Below are 21,799 nucleotides of genomic sequence, written 5' to 3'. Positions count from 1 at the left end.
AACCGTGAGGACACTATGTTAAGTGAAATAAGACAGTCACAAAAGGACAGACACTGCATGATTCCACTTCCGTGAGATCCCTGGAGCAGTCGCATTCCGAGACAGAGTAGAACGGTGGGTGGCAAGGCTGCATGAGCAGGCTGGGGAGTCTGTGTAAAGGGGGACAGAGTTTCACTTTGCCGAAGTGCAAAGAGCTCTGAGGAGGGCGGTGACGGTTGCAAGGGCTGCATGGCAGCGTGAGCACACCTCATACTGTATTCATGGTGTTAGTGTTTGAGTGTGTTAAGTGCGCACTTAAACATGATAAGCATACACGTTTTGTGTCATGTATGAGAAGTGAAGTGAAAGCACTAGTCACTCAGTTGTGTCCAACTCTTGAGACCCCATGGACTGTGGCCTGCCAGTCTCCTCTGTCCATGGAATTCTCCAGGCAAGAATACTGGAGTGCATTGTCATTCCCTTCTCCAGGGGTTCTTTCCAACCCAGGGATCGAACCCAGGTCTCTTGCATGGCAGGCAGACTCTTTACCATCTGAGCCACCAGGGAAGATCTTTGTCATGTATATTTTAGCACGAATTTTGGGTTTTTTTTTTTAGAGACAGAATGAATCAGGCCATCCTGCCACACAGATATATTCACAGAAATTACAAAGAAAACCCAAGTGAATCTCCAAGGTCAGCAGGCAAGGACAGACTCTGGAGGATCCAGGGAAGGAGTGCGACATCTCAGTCCTGAGATCCTTCAAGGTTCCAAAGTTCCGGACATAGCAGCCTTGGGCCCCCGAGGGGAGCTCACCTGAGTCCTGCCTCCTGCAGCCCCCCAGCAGGACGTGACCTCCTGGTCAGCCAACGAGCTGCCCCAGATCTCAGCATCCGAAGCCTGCCATCCACCTGCCAGGAACACAATAATAATGCAAAGGTGCGTTCAGGGAACTCTCACACCTGGACCCAGGCAGTTCCTCAGAGCAGGAGTGGGCAGCAGGGGACAGCCTGGCTCCTTCCCAGGCCCCTCTGTCCACGGGGCAAGCCCCTGTCCTTGCCACTGTTCGAGCCTGGCTCTGCGTCCCCTGCTCGGGCGGTCAGGCCTTGGCTCTCTGTGGGACGCAGGCCCTCCCCACCCCCACCCACAAAAAGCGCGACAGATGCTTGTGGGACACAAACCCGTGAATGAACAGACGCAGGAAGATACATTCAAGCCAGGGATGAGAGGGAGGACATGGGGCCGGCCCTTCAGACAGCAGGGGTCCAGACCCGCAGGCTCCGTTCTGCCCCATCCCCCACCCCCAGACACAAGCCCTGTGAGCACTGATCACACAAGTGCACGTGTCAGTAAGTGTGAACCGAGCACCCTCTGTGCGCTGGGCCGTGTGGGGCCACCCAGGGTCTTGACAGATGCATGTGAGGGTGTGGCCAGCACACAGTCTCCGGGTTCAGATACACCTGCAGCCCTGCCACCCTCTAGTTGTGTGACTCTGGCCAAGCCCAGTGCCAAGCCTCAGTTTTCTCCTCTGTACAATGGGGACAACAGCAACCACACCATAGCCTCGGGGAGACAACTGAAGATACTGGAAGGCCAGCTCCCTGCGGGACTCTGCAGGGGCCAGTTCCGCTCAGTGTCCACATCGGGAGCCCCGCGGGGCAGAGAGGAGCCCAGGGGGAAGGCCTTGGGTGCTGAGTCGGGAGCAGAGGCTTTGCTGGCAGTAGGGAGCCTTGGAGGGTGGTGCCACTGGACAGCCACATCGGCAGCCTCTCCCCCAACACTCCCTGGAGGCCGTGGCCCCTGAGGGCACGTCCTGTGGACCTTCTCGCCTGGCCCGGCCCCCACCCAGCACCAGGGGAAGCCCCTTCCAGCTGAGGGGGGTGCCCCTGCTTTCCCTTCCTTGGACTCACAGTGCAGGGGGCCGGCCACTCTGGCCGGAGCCTAGGATTCCAGGAGCCTGGGCTTCAAGCCTGTTTTCTTACCAGCGGCAGCACCAGGTCAGAGGCCTATTGGACCCAGTAAGCAGGCAGCTGACTCACGCTGTCCCTCCAGCCCTGCTCCCAAGGAGGGCTTGGAACAGGCCTGCCAGCTGCCCGGGGGAGACATCTGCCTTCAGAGGGCGTGTCGAGATGTCACCAGCCAGTGACCCTTCTCAAGGCTGGGCCCCCACGCCTCCAGGGTGTGCCCCCCTATAGCCACTCTGTCTGGTGGCCTACAGACTTGTGTGATTAGTGCTTAAATGATCAGCAATGTTGAGAGTTACTTGTTAAATACCACCACAGAAGCCTACAATGGAAGGGACGCTAATAAAAGCAGAGGTAATAAGTGCCCCAAGCTCATCACTTAGTGCTTGTTGCCTGTATTGTACTGTCACCCGTGTCCTAGAGGTTATCTACGTGTCTCTGTCTGCATACGGGACGGTACCACGCATCTCCACCAGACTCTGTGTGCCATCCATCGCAGGGGCAGCAGGGCACCAGCTGTGGTGGGAGCCTTTACACCACGGTCGTGGGCAATGCTGCAAGTCAGGGCCTTTGGTTTCTTTCTTTTTTGGTGAGCCATTGTTGGACATTGACCAGGCTGACCGGGCAAGGTGGGCCAACCAGTTCCTCCCCTTAGGAATTTGGAATTGGGGCCAAGAAGGAAGCACTGGGTTGGGGTTCTCTATAGCTGCCCACCCCTCCTCAGGGCTCCAGGCAGAAGGGAGGAGAAAGCAGGGTACAGAGAGAGGCTGGCCCCCAAGGGGATGAGCCGGGGTGGGGGTCAGTTCCTGGGTCCTGGCCCCAGAACTTCCCCATGGGCCTTCTGGGCTCTTGGAATGTACCTGGATTACAGAGAGGCAGGTTTTCCACAGAAGAGCTTTCCAGCAAGCCCCAGATGGACAATGGATGAGCTGCTTGGGGTAGGGGGCACTCCTGTTCCTGCAGGGTCCAAGGGGGGCTGGATGTTAGGGTGGGAGCGGATGAGCCTCCTCTGGGGACAGGTGTCAGCCCTGGGGTACACTGAGACCTGGGGTCTGATCATTGTCCATCTCATGCTACCCTTCACCACGTTTGAAAACGGTGAGATATCAGGGCTGCAGGTCCCCGGCTGGGTCATGCCGCCTGCCTGCTTCCCCCATGATCCTCTCAGGAACTGGGGAGCACCTTCAGCACCAGGGGGGACCACCTCTGCCGCGTGTGGGCTCCCAGCCTCATGGCCACTTTTCACAGTAACCTGGCGGCTGGTGTGCTCACCTCCCTGCGAGTGGGATGATGCTCAGAGAAGGTCAGGAACTGGCTGCAGGTCACACAGCGGCCAACGGTGGAGCCAGCTTCAAAACCAGGCCCTCATAGCTCGCTCCAGGGTGAGCACGAGGCCTGTGGACCGTCGCGCGCCCGCCTCTGCAAGGTACCCGTCCCTCCCCGGGGGCCTCGGGTCAGTTCCGCCCGAGCCTTCCCGCCCCGCCGGCAGATGGCGCTGCGGGCTCAGGCAGGACTCGAGGCAGGGGACCCGAGGGGCGGGCCGGCAGGGCGTTCCCGCAGATCCGGGCTTGCCCGGACCGCAGCCCTCCGGAGCCCAGACGACAGGTCGGGGGGAGGGGGCCTCGGCATCCCACCGCCCAGGCCCCTGGCACACCCCGGCTCGCGGGCTCCAGCCTGGACCCTTAGGGGAGGGGGCTGCTGCTACTGCCCCAGAGAGGACGGGCCTGACCCAGGGCCCAGCCGCCCAGCCCCTGCCCTGCTACCCCGGCCGCTTCTCTCTGCCCGCCTCCATGCCCACCCCAGCCCTCTGAGGCTCTGCAATGCCTTCCTCTTGGGATGCCCTTGACAAATAGTCTTTGCTGGACCAAACTTCAGCCGGGCTCCGGAACCTTATCCTGAGCCTATCCTTGCTCTTCCTCATAAAGTGCAGTTCTAGCAAGAACAGCTCCTCTTCCGTGTCCCCTGCCCCGCACCCCCTGCCTATGATCGGGGTCCTCATCCTCTGCTCGCTCCCAGGTGAGGTGTGAGCACCCGGCCTGCCTCCAGCGAGAACCCTGATAGGTGGATCTAGCTAGACTCTCCCTACCCCTGATACCTCCTGCTAGTTATTTTGCATCCACTGACCGCCCCCCCTCCACCCCCTCCGCCCTGCTCCTTGGCTGTAAATCCCCACTGCATTAAGAGCTGAGCAGGGTCTCTCCCCCTGCACGGCCCATCCCTGCACCTGCTGCCATAACCGCATGTATATGAGTCTGGTCTTCACCTGGTGTCACTCCCTCCCTTCCACACCCCTACTTTCCTAAAGAAAATCCCGCACTCTCTTATTCACCCTTGGGGACCCCAGCCCAAGTCACCTCCCCTGAGACACCACTCCTGACTTCTCTGGGCTCCCAGAGCATTTATTCTCCCTGCAGAGGTTGGTTCAACAGGAACTCTGAGTTCTGGGAGGTGGGGTGGTGCAGGCTGGGGTTCTGACGGGAGGTGACCGGCAGACAAATTCTCCGCCCTGAGGATGGGCTCCCAGGAGCACAGTGGCTCCATCAGACCACCTGACACCCTCCCGAGGTATTTAAGACATTGAGTGCAGCAGGCCCACGGGCTTCCCAGGTGACTCAGTGGTAAAGAATCCACCTGCAATGCAGGAGATGCGGGTTCGATTCCTGGGTCTGGAAGATCCCCTGGAGGAGGAAATGGCAACCCACTCCGGTCTCCTTGCCTGGAGAATCCCATGGACAGAGGAGCCTGGCGGGTTACAGTCCATAGGGTTAGAACTGGGAGTGACTTAGCAGGCTGGCAGACAGCCGGCCCAGCCTCAGGAGCAGAGCTGGGAGTCCAGTCCCAGGCTCCAGGCCTTCCTGGCTCAGAGAAGTCCTCCCCTGCGGAGTGTCCTGTCGGGGAGCAGTGAGGGCACCTGCCTGATGGGCCCTGGGGCTCCCTGGCCCCTGAGGTCAGTCCATGTCCTGCCAGCCACCCAGGCTCACCGGGCTCTGCCCACGCGTGCAGTCCTCGCCTCTAGAACCCTCCCTGCCCTCTGCCGGGCCCTCCTCCAGGCAGTTCCTGCCCCTCCCCCAGCCTCCCAGCCCGGGGACGGATCTCTGTTGGCCCTCTCTCCCCACAGGCCCTGCACCCCATGAGGGTGGACACCCGGAACTCCCACCCTGCCATGCTCCAGCGTAAAGCTGGCGCCGACAACGCGCCCACCGGGCGAAAGCAGCAGCTGAGACCTGGCTGTCCAAGGAGGGGTCCTGCCTCATGTCTCCAGGGCCGCCGGGGGTGGGGGCAGCAGTCAGCGGAGGCCCTGGCCCCCAAGCAGGCACACTGCCAGAGGTGCCTCCCGCTCTTCCAGGCTCCCTCCTCCCTCCACACCCCTCTCCTAATCTTTCACAGGAAAAAAAAGGGGAAAAAGGCCAAAGAAAGAGGTTTTCTTCTCCACTTTCTGAAAATGAGATTTTAAAAATAACCAAGAAGCGGTGCAGCGCCAGGATGGGATTACGTGGGGAGCCTGGGCTGTGGGGGCCTACCCGCCCCTCCTCCTCGGCGGGTGCCCTGCCCGCGGCCCGCAGCCTGTGCCCACGCCACGCTCAGCTTGGCCCCCTCGCTCTGCCCTTCCCTCTGTGCAGTGGGGGATCAGGGGTGGGGGGCTAGCTGCTGAGAAGGGAGGTGGCCGTGGAGATGGAGGAGGTGGAGACGCTGGGGTCGGGACCCCAGGCTGCAGAAGGCCCCCAGTTCCTCGGTGCCCCTCCCTTGACTCCCTGCTCAGCCGCTGCCCAGCCCCTCCGGGCGGTTGCTCATCCCCAGGTGCTGAGCTCGCGGCCGCCACAGGGTGTCTGTAAGGGCCCGTCCTCAGGCCCTCCTTCCCTCCCTCCATGGGAAATCCCATCTTGACTCTCAGCGTTAGTATCATTTCTCCAAGAGGCTGACCTTGACACCGGATGGTCTCCGGGGGTTACCCCTGCTGCCGCCACCCCACGGGTCCCTGAGAGTTTCCTCTCCCATCCTCATCCCCACGGGTGTCTGTTTCTTGGGCTTGACCTCTACCCTCTGTGCAGTCAGGCTGTGCGCTCCCTGAGGTGGGGACTGGGGAACTATGGGTCTGCCCCATTCCCACGCCCCGGGCGCTTCCTGTCCCGGGGGCTCCATGCCAGCCCCTGTGTTTCTTTGTCTGAAGGGTTCTCTGGCCACTGGTGGGAGATTCAAGGCATCACCTCTCCAGGCAGCAGTGCTTAACTCATGACTGATAGGGTGGGTGGGTGACTAGGCCCTCACCTTCAGACAGGATGGCCTGGGTGGGGGCGCTGAGCCCCAGCGGCTCCCGGAGATGACCACTTAACCTGAATCACCCGCCCCCCTCTGTCCCTACCATGTGCCCTGGGGTCAAGTCCTGTCCTCAAATGGTTCCTTAGGGCCAGGAGCGAGGCTGAACAATGGCCTCCCAAAGAGAGCTATGCTCCAATCCTTGGAACTTGTAATTGTTACCTTATAAGGCAAAAAAAAAAAAAAAAAGGGCTTTGTGGCTGTGATTAAGTTAAGAATCTTCTGATGGGGAGATTATCTGGATTATCTGGGTGGTCCCTTAAAGCAACCATTTGCATCCTTATGTGCCGGGCCAGCCGGAAGATTTCAGCGAGCAACACGACGCGTTCCTTTAGGCTAAGAAATAAAGAGACAGAACAGATGGGGTCGAGAGGATCGCTGCAGTCAATGATGATTCTTTATTTCTCAGGGTTACATATATACTAAACCAAGAAGAGAGACATCCCAAAGAAAATTCTTCCCCATGTACATCATCTTTAAGATAACAATCACCAGAGCTCTCTCATGGCGCCAAAGGCATCCTACTTATCTTAAGGGCAGTCATGCAAAGCTATCTATCTGCACATTGTGTGCATTCAAGGCTCACTAATGTTCTGTTAGGAGTTAACTTGGATAGTAAATTCCAGAGGGGTGGCGGGACAGAGAGCTATGTCTGCGAACAGACCCTTAATAATCAATCAAGGCAGCTCCCAGAGTCAGCTCTTTCAAGCTGCTCCCCACAGCTCCCCCTCTTTTATTTAGTAAAATGGCACACCTGATTCTTTTGGCGTAAGTAATTACTGTGTAGGACAGCCTTGATGTCCCACAGCTCTTTGACAAATTTCTTTATGATACAAGGAGCAATGCACACAAAAAGCGCTAATACCAGAAGCATGGTCACGACCCCTGAAAAAAGATGCCAAAGTGAGGTTATCGAGGGAAAATTGGAAAACAAACTGTTAACAAACTCTTCAGCATTTTCTGCCAAATCCATACTAGCCCGAGGAGCATTTTCTATATCAAGAATTTCCTGATGAAGTTGTAATAGATCTAAGGAAATGTTTTCATTATGCCAAATACCATCTAAATGTGATTTCACTCTGTCCCAAGGAGTTTCAGTATCATTATAAATTTTTGCTGTAACACAAATCCAACAATAGTTAGCATGACATCTAATTTTTGTTCTTAGCTTTAACCCTTGCACTTCTTCTCCCAAAAATCTTACTGCATCATAAAGCGCATTTAGTCTATCCTCTAATTTTCTATCTATATCTTCTTGAATCCCTAAAGCTTTGGAAGTATTTTTTGCCAAATCGTCTACAATGCTAGCAGTATGCACAGATTGAGCTAAAGATACAGAAGCAGTAACAGCAGAAGCAATCAAAGTTATAAGTGTTACTACTCCTAGAATTATTAATCCTATCCCCCTTCGTGGCCTAGCAAGGGCTGTGCGCACTCTTTCCCATAGTTCAAGCCCAGACTCTTCATACCAGGGCTCAGTAAGATTTACAGGCAACATAACAAAAGGTGGTTGTTTAACTATCAAGACTCCAGAATTATTTCTTATTCCTCGAATGCAATTGGTTAGGGTACAATTAAAACAATGAATATAATATTGACTATTATTCTTAGTAAGATTTACAGAACCAGCAATAATCATAAATGGATAAGGCACACAAGCCCGAGGATATCTCCAGGTTGCATTCCAAAAAAGTCCACCTTTAACCTTTTCTCCAGTCTGCATGAAGGATCCGCTTGTTTCAAAAGCGGCCAGCAACTTCCAGACCTCAGTTTGATAAACAAGGGTGCCGCCAAGATTCCAAATTCTCGCTGCAAACTGTCTGTTACTTTCCTTTCCGGGGTTTCTCTCTGAGTCTGGCGACCAGTCCCACAGTGAGTGTGTGCTGTTAGGAATAGAATACACCGTAACAGTCTCATTCCGGCAGAGTTTCCATGGCACCGCTATATGTTTCCCTTTATGCCCCAGGCCACAGAATGGGACATCCTGGGGCCCCGTCCCTCTGCGCCGCTGTGCGTGCCCTGTGAGCCTGGTCACACCAGGAATATCCACACTCCAGCCAGTGCTGTAACCAGAACACCCGACATCCGTAACAGTGAGACAACCTGAAACATTCTGATTTCGGAAAAAGCACATTGGCAATTGTGAAGAAAACCCTGTATAAGAAATACTGGCACTTTGAGGAGAGATGTGCTTATCAGAGAAGCCTCTTAATAAGATTGTATCATTCACATACACGGGAACAAAACTCATTTCCCATCCAACAGGCTGTAAAAGAGGGGGATCAGGAACATACGCCCAGAAGATACTGGCTTCCATGGAACTTATCTGGTTTAAAAGGAGTAATAATGAAATTAATATACTAGTAGGAGAGGCAGGGAAGGGTTGGAAGCATTCTCACACGCCATCTGTAACAGCGCCTGTATCTGCTGAGCTGTCGGCAGCGGGACCGTCTCCTGGATCGTGAGCTGTCTCATTCGCTCCACCAGGGATCTCCTCCGCCGTGCGTACCAATCTTTCCGGGAGCCAGCGCGTCGCTTCGGCATTCTGCGGGAAAACACAAACATGACCTCTCCCCCATATTAGAACTGGATCCGGCCCATGCCATCTGCCTTCCAGCGGGTCTTTCCACCTGACTAATGGCCGTGCCTTTTTATTATCATAGTGCCAAAAACGTTGAGCTGCTGATTTTCCATTTTTATCGAGGCTCAGAAAATTTAAAACAAACAAAGCATGACTAAGAAGATTGTTAGGTGTAATAGCATACAAACTCCCCCTTTTTAATTTTTTCAATTGGTGCTGAAGGGTTTGATGTGCCCGCTCAACAATTCCTTGGCCCTGTGGATTATATGCGATTCCAGTCTTGTGTACTATGCGCAGCTGGACACAGAAGGTTTGAAAATTGCGGCCAACATATCCAGGGCCATTGTCTGTTTTGATGCATTTAGGTAGGCCCATAGCAGAAAAATTCCGTAAGCAATGCTGCTGCAACAAACTTCTGGCACAAGGTGGGGCTATTGGCCATACCCTGTGGCAAAACTTTCCAATGATACCTGCGCATTGCTTGGAAAAAATTAACAGAAGGAACACTAAAAGCAAATCGAGGGCAATCTTGAGGTGCTAGAGGAATAGTATAAAAGCAGTCTTTTAAATCTAGAATTATTATGTGGGCATCCCTCGGAATAGCCATGGGAGAAGGCAATCCTGGTTGTAATGCTCCCATGACTTCCATAGTTTCATTAACCTTTCGCAGATCCTGCAAAAGCCTCCATTTCCCAGAATTTTTCTTAATAACAAAAATGGGCGAATTCCAAGGTGAATTAGACTGTTCAATATGTCCCAGTTCTAACTGTTCCTGCACCAGTTGTTGGGCAGTGTCAATTTTCTCTTTGGAAAGGGGCCACTGATCAACCCACACAGGCTCCTCAGACTTCTAAGTAATAGGATCTGTGTGAATTACAGGAGGATCAGAGGTCCCTTCTAAAAATACCCAAGTCCACTTCTTTTTGGTAACCTTTTTGTCTGAACAGGCGCAACAGTTCCCTGATTATTTCTTCCAAGTCCCGAGGTGGGAAGAAGCCCTTGATCTAAAAGCTGATTGCTAACCTGATCACTGGGGCTGTATAGGTATACTCCCACATGAGTCATAACATCTCGTCCCCACAAATTTGCAGGGAGGTTTGGGAGGATATAAGGCCTAATGTCCCCTTCATGACCCTCATGGTCAGTCCAATGTAACAGCTCTGTACTTTGTTCAGGGTTATTAGTTTGACCAATTCCTTGCAATGTTGATATAGCTATCTGTTTAGGCCATTGTCGGGGCCAGTGTCTCTCGGCAATAACAGAAACATCAGCTCCTGTGTCCAGAATGCCTGTAAACAACTTTCCATTTATTCTTAATGTGAACTCAGGACGATTATTAGTTATTGCCTGGACCCAGTAGGTGTCAGAGGATCCAAAGGCACCTTCCCCTCTCCTGGAAGCCAGTGCTTTCCCAGTCTGCACCGCAGGGACCAATATCAATTGAGCTATACGCTGTCCGCTAGCTATGGTGGTAATGCATCGAGGGGAATGGGCCATAATTTTTATTTCTCCTGTATAGTCAGCATCAATTACTCCAGGAGCTATGAGCAGCCCTTTTATGGTAGAGCTACTGCGTCCGAGCAAAAGGCCCACGGTTCCATCAGGCAAAGGGCCGTATACCCCAGTGGGCAGAGCCTGCATTCCCATTTCGGGAGTCAGTACTGTGTAGGAGGAGGAACAGAGGTCCAAGCCTGCGCTCCCTGAGGTGGCTCTGAACAAGTCTGTGACTCGCCTTCTACCATCTGATTTCCCTGCACTGCCCCATAACATTGTTTCGGGGCCAGGGGCTGGCCCCACACCCAGTTTCCCGACGGTGAGGGAAGTGGGTTGCCCTGGACATCAATTTTGGATTTACAATCTTTTGCCCAATGTCTTCCTTTTTTACACCTAGGGCATAAATTAGGAGTTTTAATATTCCCCGAATTGGCTCGTTGGGGGCAAAAGGCGGCACGATGTCCAGGCTGGCCACAAACAAAACACCCAGCATTTCCCCTACTAGGTAATCCTCGTTTATTTTTCATTTGCTGTTGATATAATACTTCTTTTATGCTTTTACCTTGTAAAGCTGCAGCCAGGGTAATACCCTGCATATAGGAAGGTCCGATATCAGCACATATACGAATGTAATCTGATAGAACCCCCTTTTTTCTGTACGGTCTAAGCGCAGCCTGACAGGCAGAATTTGCATTTTCATAGGCTAATTGTTTAGTAAGCACCATTCCAGCCTGCTCGTCAGCTATAATCTTACCTACTGCTTCAAGAAGACGAGCCACAAAATCTTGATATGGTTCATCAGGACCCTGACGAATTTTTGAAAGATCCTCAGTCTTATTACTAGAGCAAGGGAGCTTTTTCCAAGCCTGCCAGGCAGCATTAGAAATTTGAGCATATGCTCCAGGCAAATAGTTCAATTGAGCATTGGTATTTTGGTAGGCCCCTTCCCCTACCAACATTTCATATGTAGTATTGATCCCTTGTCGCTGGTTTAGTTCAGCTATATGGCCACATTGTTCTGTAAATTCTGATTTCCATAATAAATAGTCCCCTCCTGATAAGCAAGCTCTTGCAATTTGTTTCCAATCACTGGGTGGCAAATTTTGACCTCCTAGACTCTCTATCATGGTCTGGGTAAAAGGAGCCATAGGTCCATATTGGGCACAGGCAATTTTTAATTCCTTTAGTTGTATGAAAGGTAGGGCCTCATAGTACCCTTGGTTTTCATGCTCGAATACCAGGAAAGCAGCGGAGAATCCCTGAACAGTTTCTCCAGCTCTTTGGGCCTGTTGCATAGCCTTTTGCAAGGGGGACAAACTGTGTGATTCACAAGTTATATTCAATGAATTTTCAGGTTTGGAAATAGGTGGAGGATCTAATCCAGCAATAGTTGAGGGTGCATAAGCAGGAGGCGCAGTAGAGATTGCACCAGCGCCTTCATCCCTACCTTCCCTTTTTATTTCTTCCTTTATTGTTATTAATAATTTCTGCATGAGTGCCTCCAGACCCTTTGTTGGAGGGGCAGCTGCTGCCTGCACATTCGAATCATCAGTTACAAGTAATTCCCAATGATCATCCTTATGGTAAGCAGCTGCCTGATCCTCTAAACTTTCCTCATCCTCTGGAGTCAGCGTTCCCTCATTTTCCTTCAAAGGTTTTGCAGATTCTAATTCAAAGGTTGTGGGTCCTTTCCCTTTAGGAGTAGCATAAACTTTAGGAGTAGCATAAATTGGTTCTTCGGGTGGGAGCATGTGTTTTAATTTACTCCCTTCCTCATGTTCAAAATCAAGGCAGTCTCTTATTAAAGACCATAATGAAAATGTGTCCACAGGAACCTTATTAGGTCCGTGGAGACTATAATATGTTTGAATCTGTTTTCCTATCTTTTTCCATATCTCTAAACTCATAGTCCCTTCCTGCGGAAACCAGGGACATACTTCCTCAACAAAACTAAGAAAAGTCTGCAATTTTGTTTTAGTAACCTGCATTCCACGATCCTTCAACATTATCTGTAACATATGCACAAACAACTGACGACTATGATCTTGTCCCATGGTTTATACTCTCGACAATATTCCTTCCTGCCCCTCAATATACAAGTACACACACTCTTACTTACCTTAATAGTTTCAATGGGCAGTGGCCGCAAGGAACTTTCGTCGAGCCCCACGTTGGGCGCCACTTGCCGGGCCAGCTGGAAGATTTCAGCTAGCAACACGACGCGTTCCTTTAGGCTAAGAAATAAAGAGACAGAACAGATGGGGTCGAGAGGATCGCTGCAGTCAACGATGATTCTTTATTTCTCAGGGTTACATATATACTAAACCAAGAAGAGAGACATCCCAAAGAAAATTCTTCCCCATGTACATCATCTTTAAGATAACAATCACCAGAGCTCTCTCATGGCGCCAAAGGCATCCTACTTATCTTAAGGGCAGTCGTGCAAAGCTATCTATCTGCGCCTTGTGTGCATTCAAGGCTCACTAACGTTCTGTTAGGAGTTAACTTGGATAGTAAATTCCAGAGGGGTGGCGGGACAGAGAGCTATGTCTGCGAACAGACCCTTGATAATCAATCAAGGCAGCTCCCAGAGTCAGCTCTTTCAAGCCGCTCCCTGCATAACATCACCTTCTGCTCAAAGGCTGAGAAGCAAAAAGCAACATTTCTAGCACCTACCAGCTCTCTGCCCTTTACCTGTTTCTTCCTCACTTCCTCCCATTTCTAAGCAACACATGTGCAGTGATGTGCATTCAGTTACTGTTCCAGTTTGTTGTCATGTGAGTTCACACTCCGTGCCAGACGGGGCTCCACACACGGAAACAGACAGAACCACTGCCCTGGGGCAGCAGGGGCTTCACACCAGACACGGGCTGGTGCTCTGAGGAAAACCAGCGCAGGGACCGTGCCTCGGGTCAGCGTGAGCAGCGGGTGGGCTGTGGTGCAGGACGGTGGGGCAGGGTCTGTGCAGAGATAACACCCGTGGGGAAGGATTCCAGGCAGGGGAGCAGCCAGTGCCGCAGCCCCAGGGCCGGGAAGAGAGGCCATGCCAGGGGTCGCGGGAGGAAGCACAGATGGAGAGGAAGGAGGCTGGATGGGACACAGAAGCCTCAGGGCCTGTGTCCACGTGCAGGCCCCAGGGGTCCTCCTGGGTGACACAGAACAACCGCGAGGCTTTCAGCTGCAAGCAGCATGTTCTCTGTGCTAAGACGATGCTTTGGTTCATTTTTGGGAAGAGACAGCAACGGGGAGTCCCCTCAGAGGTCAGTTCATTGCCAGACATGAGGGGAGAGTGGGCTGGCTAAAGATGCTTGGGAGTGAGGATGTGAAGAGTCTGGCTAGAGATGTATTTTTAAACAGGGCTTCCTAGTGCATGTTAAGTGGACTAAGCCTGAATGAAATAAATGAGGTATGACTACTGGTGAGGCTTGAGAAAGGATATGCCTTTATTTTATGATCTATGGGAAACTGAGAGAGGAATAATTTGTGAACCAGTTTGGGCAGCAGGAGCCAGAGACCTGTAGTCAGTGGGACCTGGGCTGCTCAGTCTCGTCCAGTCTCAAACCCACTTCCTGCAGAGATCGGCCCAAAGGCTGCTCTTTGCACAAGGAGCCACAAAGTCAGATTTACCCACACCTGCTGTAACCACCCCCTGTGCTGCCTCCCATATGCAGAGAGCTCCAGGCCAGGTGCCCCTAACTTAACAGACCCTTTCCCCTCACAGGGAGCCACTCAGGAGATTTCACCTAAGTCATCAAGTCTTATCCCTCAGTAGGGTAAATACCTGTGGCCACTGTGACATGACATTTCAGACACTTACACGCAGGGAAAGTCCCTACAGATCTATCTCTATCAGGAAAGATGCTGCCTCTGATGCTGCTGGAAGGTCCCTATCTGGGTGATATGTAGAAAAGGCCCTTGACACCAACTTCCTGGATTTCTGTAGATGTAGAGAATAAGAGTGGAGTGGAAACGTGGACTATAAAGAGACTCGATGGGAGACCAACTGTGCACTGTCAACACTTAGGTGATTACTGGTGAGGGCCTAAATATGGCAAACCAGCTACCTAACCAAAAGCTTCCTCTTTCAGCAGAACCGAAGCCCAAGATCCAGCCATGTGCCTCCTGCTCTCTGGCCTTCTCCAGTCAGAAATTCCTCAGCCAACACACCCAACGCAGTCACCCCTCTCAGACCCTCCTGAGACCATCTGAAAGAGACCTCCTCCAACCAGAGGATCCCTGCCCAAGCAATCAAAATCAGCGATATTCAGATCCACACAGCCTGAGCGACAAATCTGAGGGTCAGGAGGCCAAGAACAGGCCCCAACCTTTGCTGAAAAGCGTAAGGCTGAAGAGGATTTCAAGGGTCTCTTCCTACTCACCCGGAGGACAAATGGGGGGTTCTGGGGTGCATGAGAGAATGAAAGACGAGCCCAGCACAAGCCAGAAACTGAATCCAGAGGACACAGGCACATTGCTCACGGAGGCAGAGGTCTCAGGGATTATGAGAGTCATGTACGGAGAGTGTGGGCAAGGCTCCAAGGACAGGTCAAGTCTCACCATACACGAGAGGACACACACAGGGGAGAAGCCCTATGTTTGCGGGGAGTGTGGGCGAAGCTTCAGTAACAAGTCCGGCCTCATCACACACCAGAGGACACACACAGGGGAGAAGCCCTATGTTTGCAGGGAGTGTGAGTGAGTCATGACCAAGAAACCACACCTTAGCCCCAGGAGGATTACTGCAGCCACCCCATGCCTCAGCTCTAAGGGGGCCTCAGAGGAGGTCTGTGACCCATTACTGTGCACAAGAGCAAGAAAAGAGACTTTCCATGTGGTCCAGGGGTCAAGACTCCAATGCAGAGACCCACGTTCAATACCTGATTGGGGAACTAGCTCCCACAATCTGCAACTAAGACACAGCACAGCCGAATAAATAAATATATGATAAATATTTTAAAGAAAGAGTGTGATAAGCAAGAATTACTTGTTAAATACACCTTCCACTTTCATGACAGGAGAGGAGGTAGATAAACAGCAGAGGGTTTCTTAAGTGTTCTGGAGATGTTCATGCCAATTGCCTTTGTGGTTTTTTAGTACTCCTCTTCTAAGAAATTTTGTCTCCAAACAAATCTGAATCCCAGACTATGTACTCATTCCCCCCTTATCACTGACAGTAGAGGAGTCCAGTCATAGCTGAACCCCTGGGAAGGCATCATTCTGGAGCCAACTCAGTTAGGTCACTGGACTGTCAGTTCCTGGGTCCAGGGAGAGGAATCTAGGGTTTGAGACAGACTCACCAGGAAAGGGAATTCCCCGGCCTCCTGGGAAGTGGGGCCACTCCTCCTTATAGTCCCCGACTCTCCTTTGGCCTCTCCTGGTTGCCCTCTGGTTCCCTCTGACTTCTGTAGCCGCAAAGGTGAAGGCCATGTGCACGTGTTTGTGCGCGCGCCTGACTCAGTATGGGCCATCTGGTCTCTGCTGCTCCCTCAGGGTCATCACAGCATCTGGACTCCAGAGTCGACCACAAGGGTCCAGTTCTCAGCCCTGCCCCCAGCAGCTCTGTGAGCTGGGGCAAGATGCTCAACCTCTCTGTGTCTCTATTCTCTCTATTCTCTCTCTATTCATCTGTGATATGAGGTGGGAGCACCAGCATTTTGGTCTGATGCGGAAGCACAGGCAGAATCTGGCAGAGGCTGGCTGAGAACGCAAGCCCCACCTTACTGTCCTTTGTGTTTTTTTTTTACTCTTTTTTAATTTTTTAATAGAAGGATAATTGCTTTACAGAATTTTGTTTTCTACATGTCCCTCACCCCGACAACTTCCAGGTCTTCAGAGCTAGACGAGGAAGGGTCCGTTTAGGCACTGGGCTGCCCTGATGAGGGAGTGTGAGGTCAGGGGTGCGAAGGGAGGCCGACCTCCCTTCGCACCCCTGCCGTTCCTGCTGAGCTGGGCAGCCCCAGGGCCCCTCCACAGACAGGCAGTGCCCACAGTCGTCCCCCTGCCGGGAACAGAGCCTGGAGCCGCGTTTGCAGGAAATCCCTGACCGTCCCCCATCCCACCCCCACACGGAGGGTCCTTGAAGCCCATACCGCCAGTTCTCTATGCATGGGCCTCACACCTGTGCCCATGAGGTCTGGTCAATGCTGTCATGACCTTGAAATTGTTAACCATGGAAAAGTTCATGCTTACACTTCCCTGTCATGAGTGAAGTCTGATGGGCCCCGGGGTGCGCTGTGAGCAGGGCAGATGCACACACATCACGGGTCCCAGGATGGCCAGGCTGCACGAGGGGAAAAGGTGGACACAAAGCCCCCCCCACCCTGGGTGAGTGAGGGTGGGGACAGCACCAGGAAGCCACGCTTGCTCAGACCCGGAACTGAGCTCCGACACAGAGTGGGGGCAATGGGGTTCTTAAGGTCGACCACACCCTCCCCTCTGTGAATGACCTCTGCCCTGGCCTGATCCTTCCAGGAGGGGCTCAGGAGGCTGAAGTCCGCCCGGCCACCAGAAGACACCAAGGGGAGAGTGGGCCACGGGGCGGGGGGCGGAGGATGCGAAGTCCAGGACTCGGGCAACGGCCCTCAGTTCCCTCCATGTGCCAGGCTTGTGAAGCGTCTCTACATGAACCACGTCAGGAATAACCACCCACTATTATTTTCCGGTTTCTATGCTTTCTTAAAGGAACGTGTTTGTCTGTGGCTTGGCTTCCCTACAGGAAGGGAAGCCACGTAAAGTCCACATCTTCTGTGGCTTTAACCGGGGTCATGGGAGGGAGAGTTAGGGGTGGTGTAGGCAGAGGGGCTTCAACTGAAAAATGGTGGGGACCCAGAAACCTGCAGGGGCTTCTCAGCTGCACCTCCCACCAGAGCTGGGCCTGGAATCCCCTGGAAGGCTGAGCAGGTCAAAGCTTCCCCTCCCCTCCCCTCTGCTCCCCTCCCCTCAAAAAGCTGACTCCAGGGGCCAGCCCACAACACCCCCAAATCCCCCATCACCCACAGCCCCACACAGGCCTTCCCTCACAGAAGTGGGATGACCTGGATGGTGGCACAGATGGTGTCTGACCCCCAGAGCTGGGGGTCTCAGCTGACCTTGAGCAAGGAGGCTGGTGCTTTACACAGCCTCCCAGCCCAGGGAGCTGCCAGCAGCCACAAGCCATGATCTGAAGTGGAGCTGGGAGATGGGGAGTGGGGATGCGAGCTCTCTGAGGTCCCATCCTGTCCCCAGGACAGCGGCCAGGCCCCACCTGACACCGGGACTGCCCTGCACGGTCACACAGGACACCAGCAGTCATGGGACGGACAGCCAGCTGCCTCCGCTGCCCGCTCCACCCTGACCACAGCGGCCCCATAGCTGTACCAGCCCCACCTGCATGCGGCTCTGCTTGGCTGCCAGGGCTCAGGGACCCTGGGTGAGTCGCTGAGGGCAGAGCTCAGAGGCCAAGCCTGTCTTCAGCCACCAGACCTGCCCTGCTTACTGGACTCATGAGCCCAGCCAGTATCTGAAGCCAAGATGCCTTTCGGAGAATGACACCACAGACGCTGACCCCAGAGCTCAGACTCCTGAAAACTTACTAAACAGATTATTTATAGCCTTTTTTAAAAGGGGGATGTTGGCACGAAGCAGGGAGGGGAATGATTCCCTTGGTGGTGCTGTGGTTGAGAATCCACCTACCAATGCAGGAGACACGGGTTCAATCCCTGATCTGGGAAGACCCCACGTGCCGTGGAGCAACTAAGTCCGTTCACAACTACTGCACCCCAAGAGCTTAGAGTCTCTGCTTCCCAACCAGAGCAGCCACCACAGGGAGAAGTTCAGCGCAGAAACGAGAGAGCAACCCCCACGCCCGACAGCCAGAGACAAGCCCGCACAGCAGCAAAGACCCAGCAAGCCGAAAATAAATAAATAACCTTGCTTTAAGTAGGAGATCGCAGCATTCTCTGCTGATCCAGAGCCTAGGACTCTGAACTCCAAACAGAGGGGGCCACGTTCAATACCTGGTCAGGGCACTATTTCCCACATGCTGCAACTGAAGGCCCTGCATGCCACAGCTAAGACCCAGCGCAGCCAATTAAATGAATACTTAAAAGTAGGAGGCTGTTCATCTGTCACCATAGAAAACTGCGACATTGTAGGAAAAGGAAAAAAAAATAGGAGCTTTTTTTGCAAGTTTTCATGGTTGATTGCAAAAATTTTCTCATAATATGCAGCTGTTAAAAAAAAAAAAAGAAATTTAGAAAATACAGAAACTAAAATCCACCCATAAATGTGTGGGGAACATCAATTACTGCAGCATGCGGCCACCACACACGGGAACACACGTCCGTGTTTTTCCTCTACAAAGAAGCTTTCAGCCTCCACCCACTTTCCCACCGGCCTCTGCTCTGCCCACCAAGAAGACTGCGCTTTGGCCTCGTGACCGGGGGTTTCTGTTGAACTCAGGGAGGTGGAGGAGCAGGGCTGTGTGGTTGGGGGCACCGTCTGGCCTGCAGTGAGGAGAGAAGCAACAGTGCTCCACCTCTGGGTCCAGTAACTCCAGGGGCCTCGGGGAGCCGCCCGGGAAGAAGCCTCTCAAACACCTTCCCTGCAGTCTCCACAGTTACAGCATGTCCCACGTCTCGGGGTTCAGCTGTGGGTTAACAAGTCCTCTCTTGTTGGACAGAAAAGTGTTTCCACAGAGAATCTGTCTGGATCTGGCCTCGGTTGGTACAGATGTAACAGGCAGTACGTTCAGGGTTCAGGGAACTAAGTTCTGAAGCTCTCTGGGTTTAGGGCTACAGCACCTCCTCACCTCCACCCCTTCTACGGTCATGGAGCCTTCTCTTCGAGGGGAAGGTGTTTGGCAACATCAGCCACAAAGACATACTAAAGGGGAGAAAGCCCATGGCAGGCGGGGCTGGGTGTTCCTGGGGGAGCAGAGGGGCCTTGGACACTCCATGCTGGACCCCTGACCCACCAGCTTCTCCTCCTTCTCGCTGGGCATGCAGCTTTCACCTGCTGGGTGCCCGCCAGTGATGGGCTCCCAAGACACCAAGCTGGGGTTGGCGATGGGGGAGCTGAATGCCAGGGAACCCGAGACCCTGCAGCAGGTCAGTGCACTGTGGACAAGGGCCGTCCTCACTGAACGGTTAGGCCCTGTGCACTCAGGACACCCTCTCTGGACCCCAGGTGGAGAGCTGCTTCCCCTGGTGCCCACCTGGGTCTCAGGAGGTGGAAGAGAGACCCTGTTGACCTTCCCACCTCCTGCCCAGAGAATGACAAAGGCCAGTTCCCAAAAGTCAGAGCAGGGTGGGCAGAGTGAATCTTGGGTCTCACAGGGTCCCTGTGAAGAAGGGTTCACTGCTCCCTGGATCCCTCTTGGCTGGTTCTCCTTCTGTGTTGTCTTCACACCAAATCTCACAAGGATGAGGCAGTCCAGGTGCCCACAGCATCACTTGCCCAGGTGCTAACAACCCTCCTTATTTATTATGGGCAGGGAGACAGGGTGGCTGATGTGATGCTCCCCTGGACCACAGAGGAGACCCCCTAGGTTGTGTTTCTTCTACTCCTGAGACCCAGGAGGGCATTGAGGGCAGAGCACCTCCACCTGGGGTCTGGAGAGGGCGTCCTGAATGGACAGGGCCTAACTGTCCAGTGTGGCTTCATGGGGTACGGGCAAAGAGGGGTTCTAACTACTTTCTAAATATTTCAGACAACCACTGAGTTCCTTCTGGTTTTTGGTTTCAGATCTTTTTATATGGTCCATTTTCAGTGTCTTTATTGAATTTGTTACTATATTCCTTCCATTTTATGTTTTGATTTTTTGACTGCAAAGCATGTGGGACTCTTACCAAGTCCAAGCTCGCTCTGCATGCCTCACAACAGGGAGATAAATCAGAGGTGAGGTGCTGAGGAAAGGAATATGACTTTACTTGGAAAGCTGGCAGACTGAGAAGATAGCAGACTAATATCTCCAAGAAACCATCTTGTCAGGGTCTGGATGCCAGTGTCTTTCATAGAACACAGAGCTGGGAGGTGAGGAAATAAAGTAAAAAGGCCACTAATCTGGCAAATATCTGGAATGGCCAGCCTCTGAGGGAGATGTGTTACTTTCTCCCTGCTGTAGCCATCCACAGGTGGACAGGTCCTGGACAGAGGCAGAGGGGCGGGGTTTCCTGAGGCAGGCCATTATGTATGGACAGCATCCCTGTAGCAAACAGATCAACAGGAAGCAAAGGTTAAAGGAAAACATTCAACATGGAGTCAGATTTTGTTCTTCCCTGTAACAATTCCCAGTGACAGTGTCCATTCCACAATCTTATGGGAAAAGGGATGACGAGTTTTCTAATTGCTCCACTAGTTGCATCTTTTGGGGAGTGCCCACCACTGGTGCCAGTGTGCTGAATGTTGAGATTTGTCTTTGCTGTCCTTTGGAAAGTCTCTACTTCATATGTATAGACATAATAATATTATAATACAGGTGTTGAGAGTTGTTTTATACAGTACAAATCTTTTAGGACTTCAAATCCAGGGGGCAGCAGCTAAAGTTAAGGAACTTAGCACTTTTCTATGTATGGGAAGATGCACCAGCCATCTCACTGAAATCATCCCCTTTGATACACACCTTACCACCTGGGACCAGCACCCTGTCTTCTCCTTCCTGAATTTCCCCAGGGATCACAGTGGGGAGTGGCTGCAGTCTGATGGCTGCTGGAAAGCAGGTATTCTTTCCTTTCCTGAGTTTCCTCAGAGCTCACCGTGAGAAGTAGCTTCAGTTTGATGGCTTCTAGAGAGTAGGAGGGGGAACCTGGGTCCCCATTGAGATCATCTCAGCAGAGAGAGCAAGCACGTCCTGTGACTCCAGACAACCTTCCAATGTTCAGGGCTCAGCGTTCAGCCTGCAGGATCCACATTCGTCAGCTCAGCCACCATGCTCTGCACTTAGTTGCTATTTAGCCCTGAAACTTACACTGCAGGAGGCCCTCTAAATGTGGCATCCTGTCCAGAAAACTCTCGGTCACACCCTCCAAGCCTGACCCAGGCACAGCTCTGCTGAGAGGGTCTCACTGGGGACCCAGGTTCCCCCTCCTGCTCTCCCACATTCCGTACCTGAGTGGGGAGAAGGCAGGGCTGGGGGCACAGTGCCTCCAAGCAGGTAGGGCAGACATTCTCCCATCGCCCCTTGTGGTCCACCCCTTGGAGCACAGACTACTGTCAGTTTTAGCAGCAGAGGACATGTGTCCCCAGATCCGGCCCACTCTCTAGGGGGTGTGAGCTGTGAGCACTAACACAGGAAACCCCGAGTGACCTGCTTAGGCTGGAAGACCAGTTCCTGGGATGTGAGCTGAAGTCTGAAAGTAGCTTCTCATTGGGATTAGCCTTCTCCAGACGTAGCTTGGGGGCAGCAAGAGCGCAATAAGTGGCCCCCAGCTGGGGCAGCCACACGGTGCCTCTCGACAGCCCTGTGGAAACTGTGCACCAGAGTGACCAG

The 21,799-nt window shown here is 52.9% G+C and overlaps 1 protein-coding gene across 1 annotated transcript; it reads right to left on the bottom strand.

Moving 5' to 3' along the window:
* Window positions 1-3,294: 3,294 nt before the first annotated feature.
* Window positions 3,295-21,484, bottom strand: LOC122708577. The gene is made up of 9 exons (XM_043924786.1): window positions 21,418-21,484; window positions 19,286-19,449; window positions 13,239-13,477; window positions 12,452-12,566; window positions 8,657-8,802; window positions 7,012-8,320; window positions 5,465-5,555; window positions 5,101-5,241; window positions 3,295-3,647 (listed from the first exon to the last, which is right to left on the bottom strand). Exons 1-9 carry the CDS (start codon window positions 21,482-21,484, stop codon window positions 3,295-3,297), a joined length of 2,625 nt encoding a protein of 874 aa, XP_043780721.1.
* Between the last annotated feature and the right edge of the window lie 315 nt (window positions 21,485-21,799).

This window comes from Cervus elaphus, chromosome 15, assembly GCF_910594005.1.
Source record: "Cervus elaphus chromosome 15, mCerEla1.1, whole genome shotgun sequence".
NCBI classification, from domain to species: domain Eukaryota; kingdom Metazoa; phylum Chordata; class Mammalia; order Artiodactyla; family Cervidae; genus Cervus; species Cervus elaphus.
The sequence above is the reverse complement of the archived record's forward strand: the minus strand, read 5'-3'. Positions and strand labels throughout refer to the sequence as shown.

Excerpts from the sequence above, each read along its gene's own strand:
- LOC122708577 (XM_043924786.1), bottom strand. The coding sequence starts at position 21,484 with ATGGGAGAATGTCTGCCCTACCTGCTTGGAGGCACTGTGCCCCCAGCC. Across the intron at positions 8,803-12,451 it reads TGCCCATTGAAACTATTAAG|AATGCCGAAGCGACGCGCTG; the intron begins GTAAGTAAGAGT and ends GTTTTCCCGCAG. Across the intron at positions 5,242-5,464 it reads CCGCCGAGGAGGAGGGGCGG|GGCCTCCGCTGACTGCTGCC; the intron begins GTAGGCCCCCAC and ends CTTGGGGGCCAG.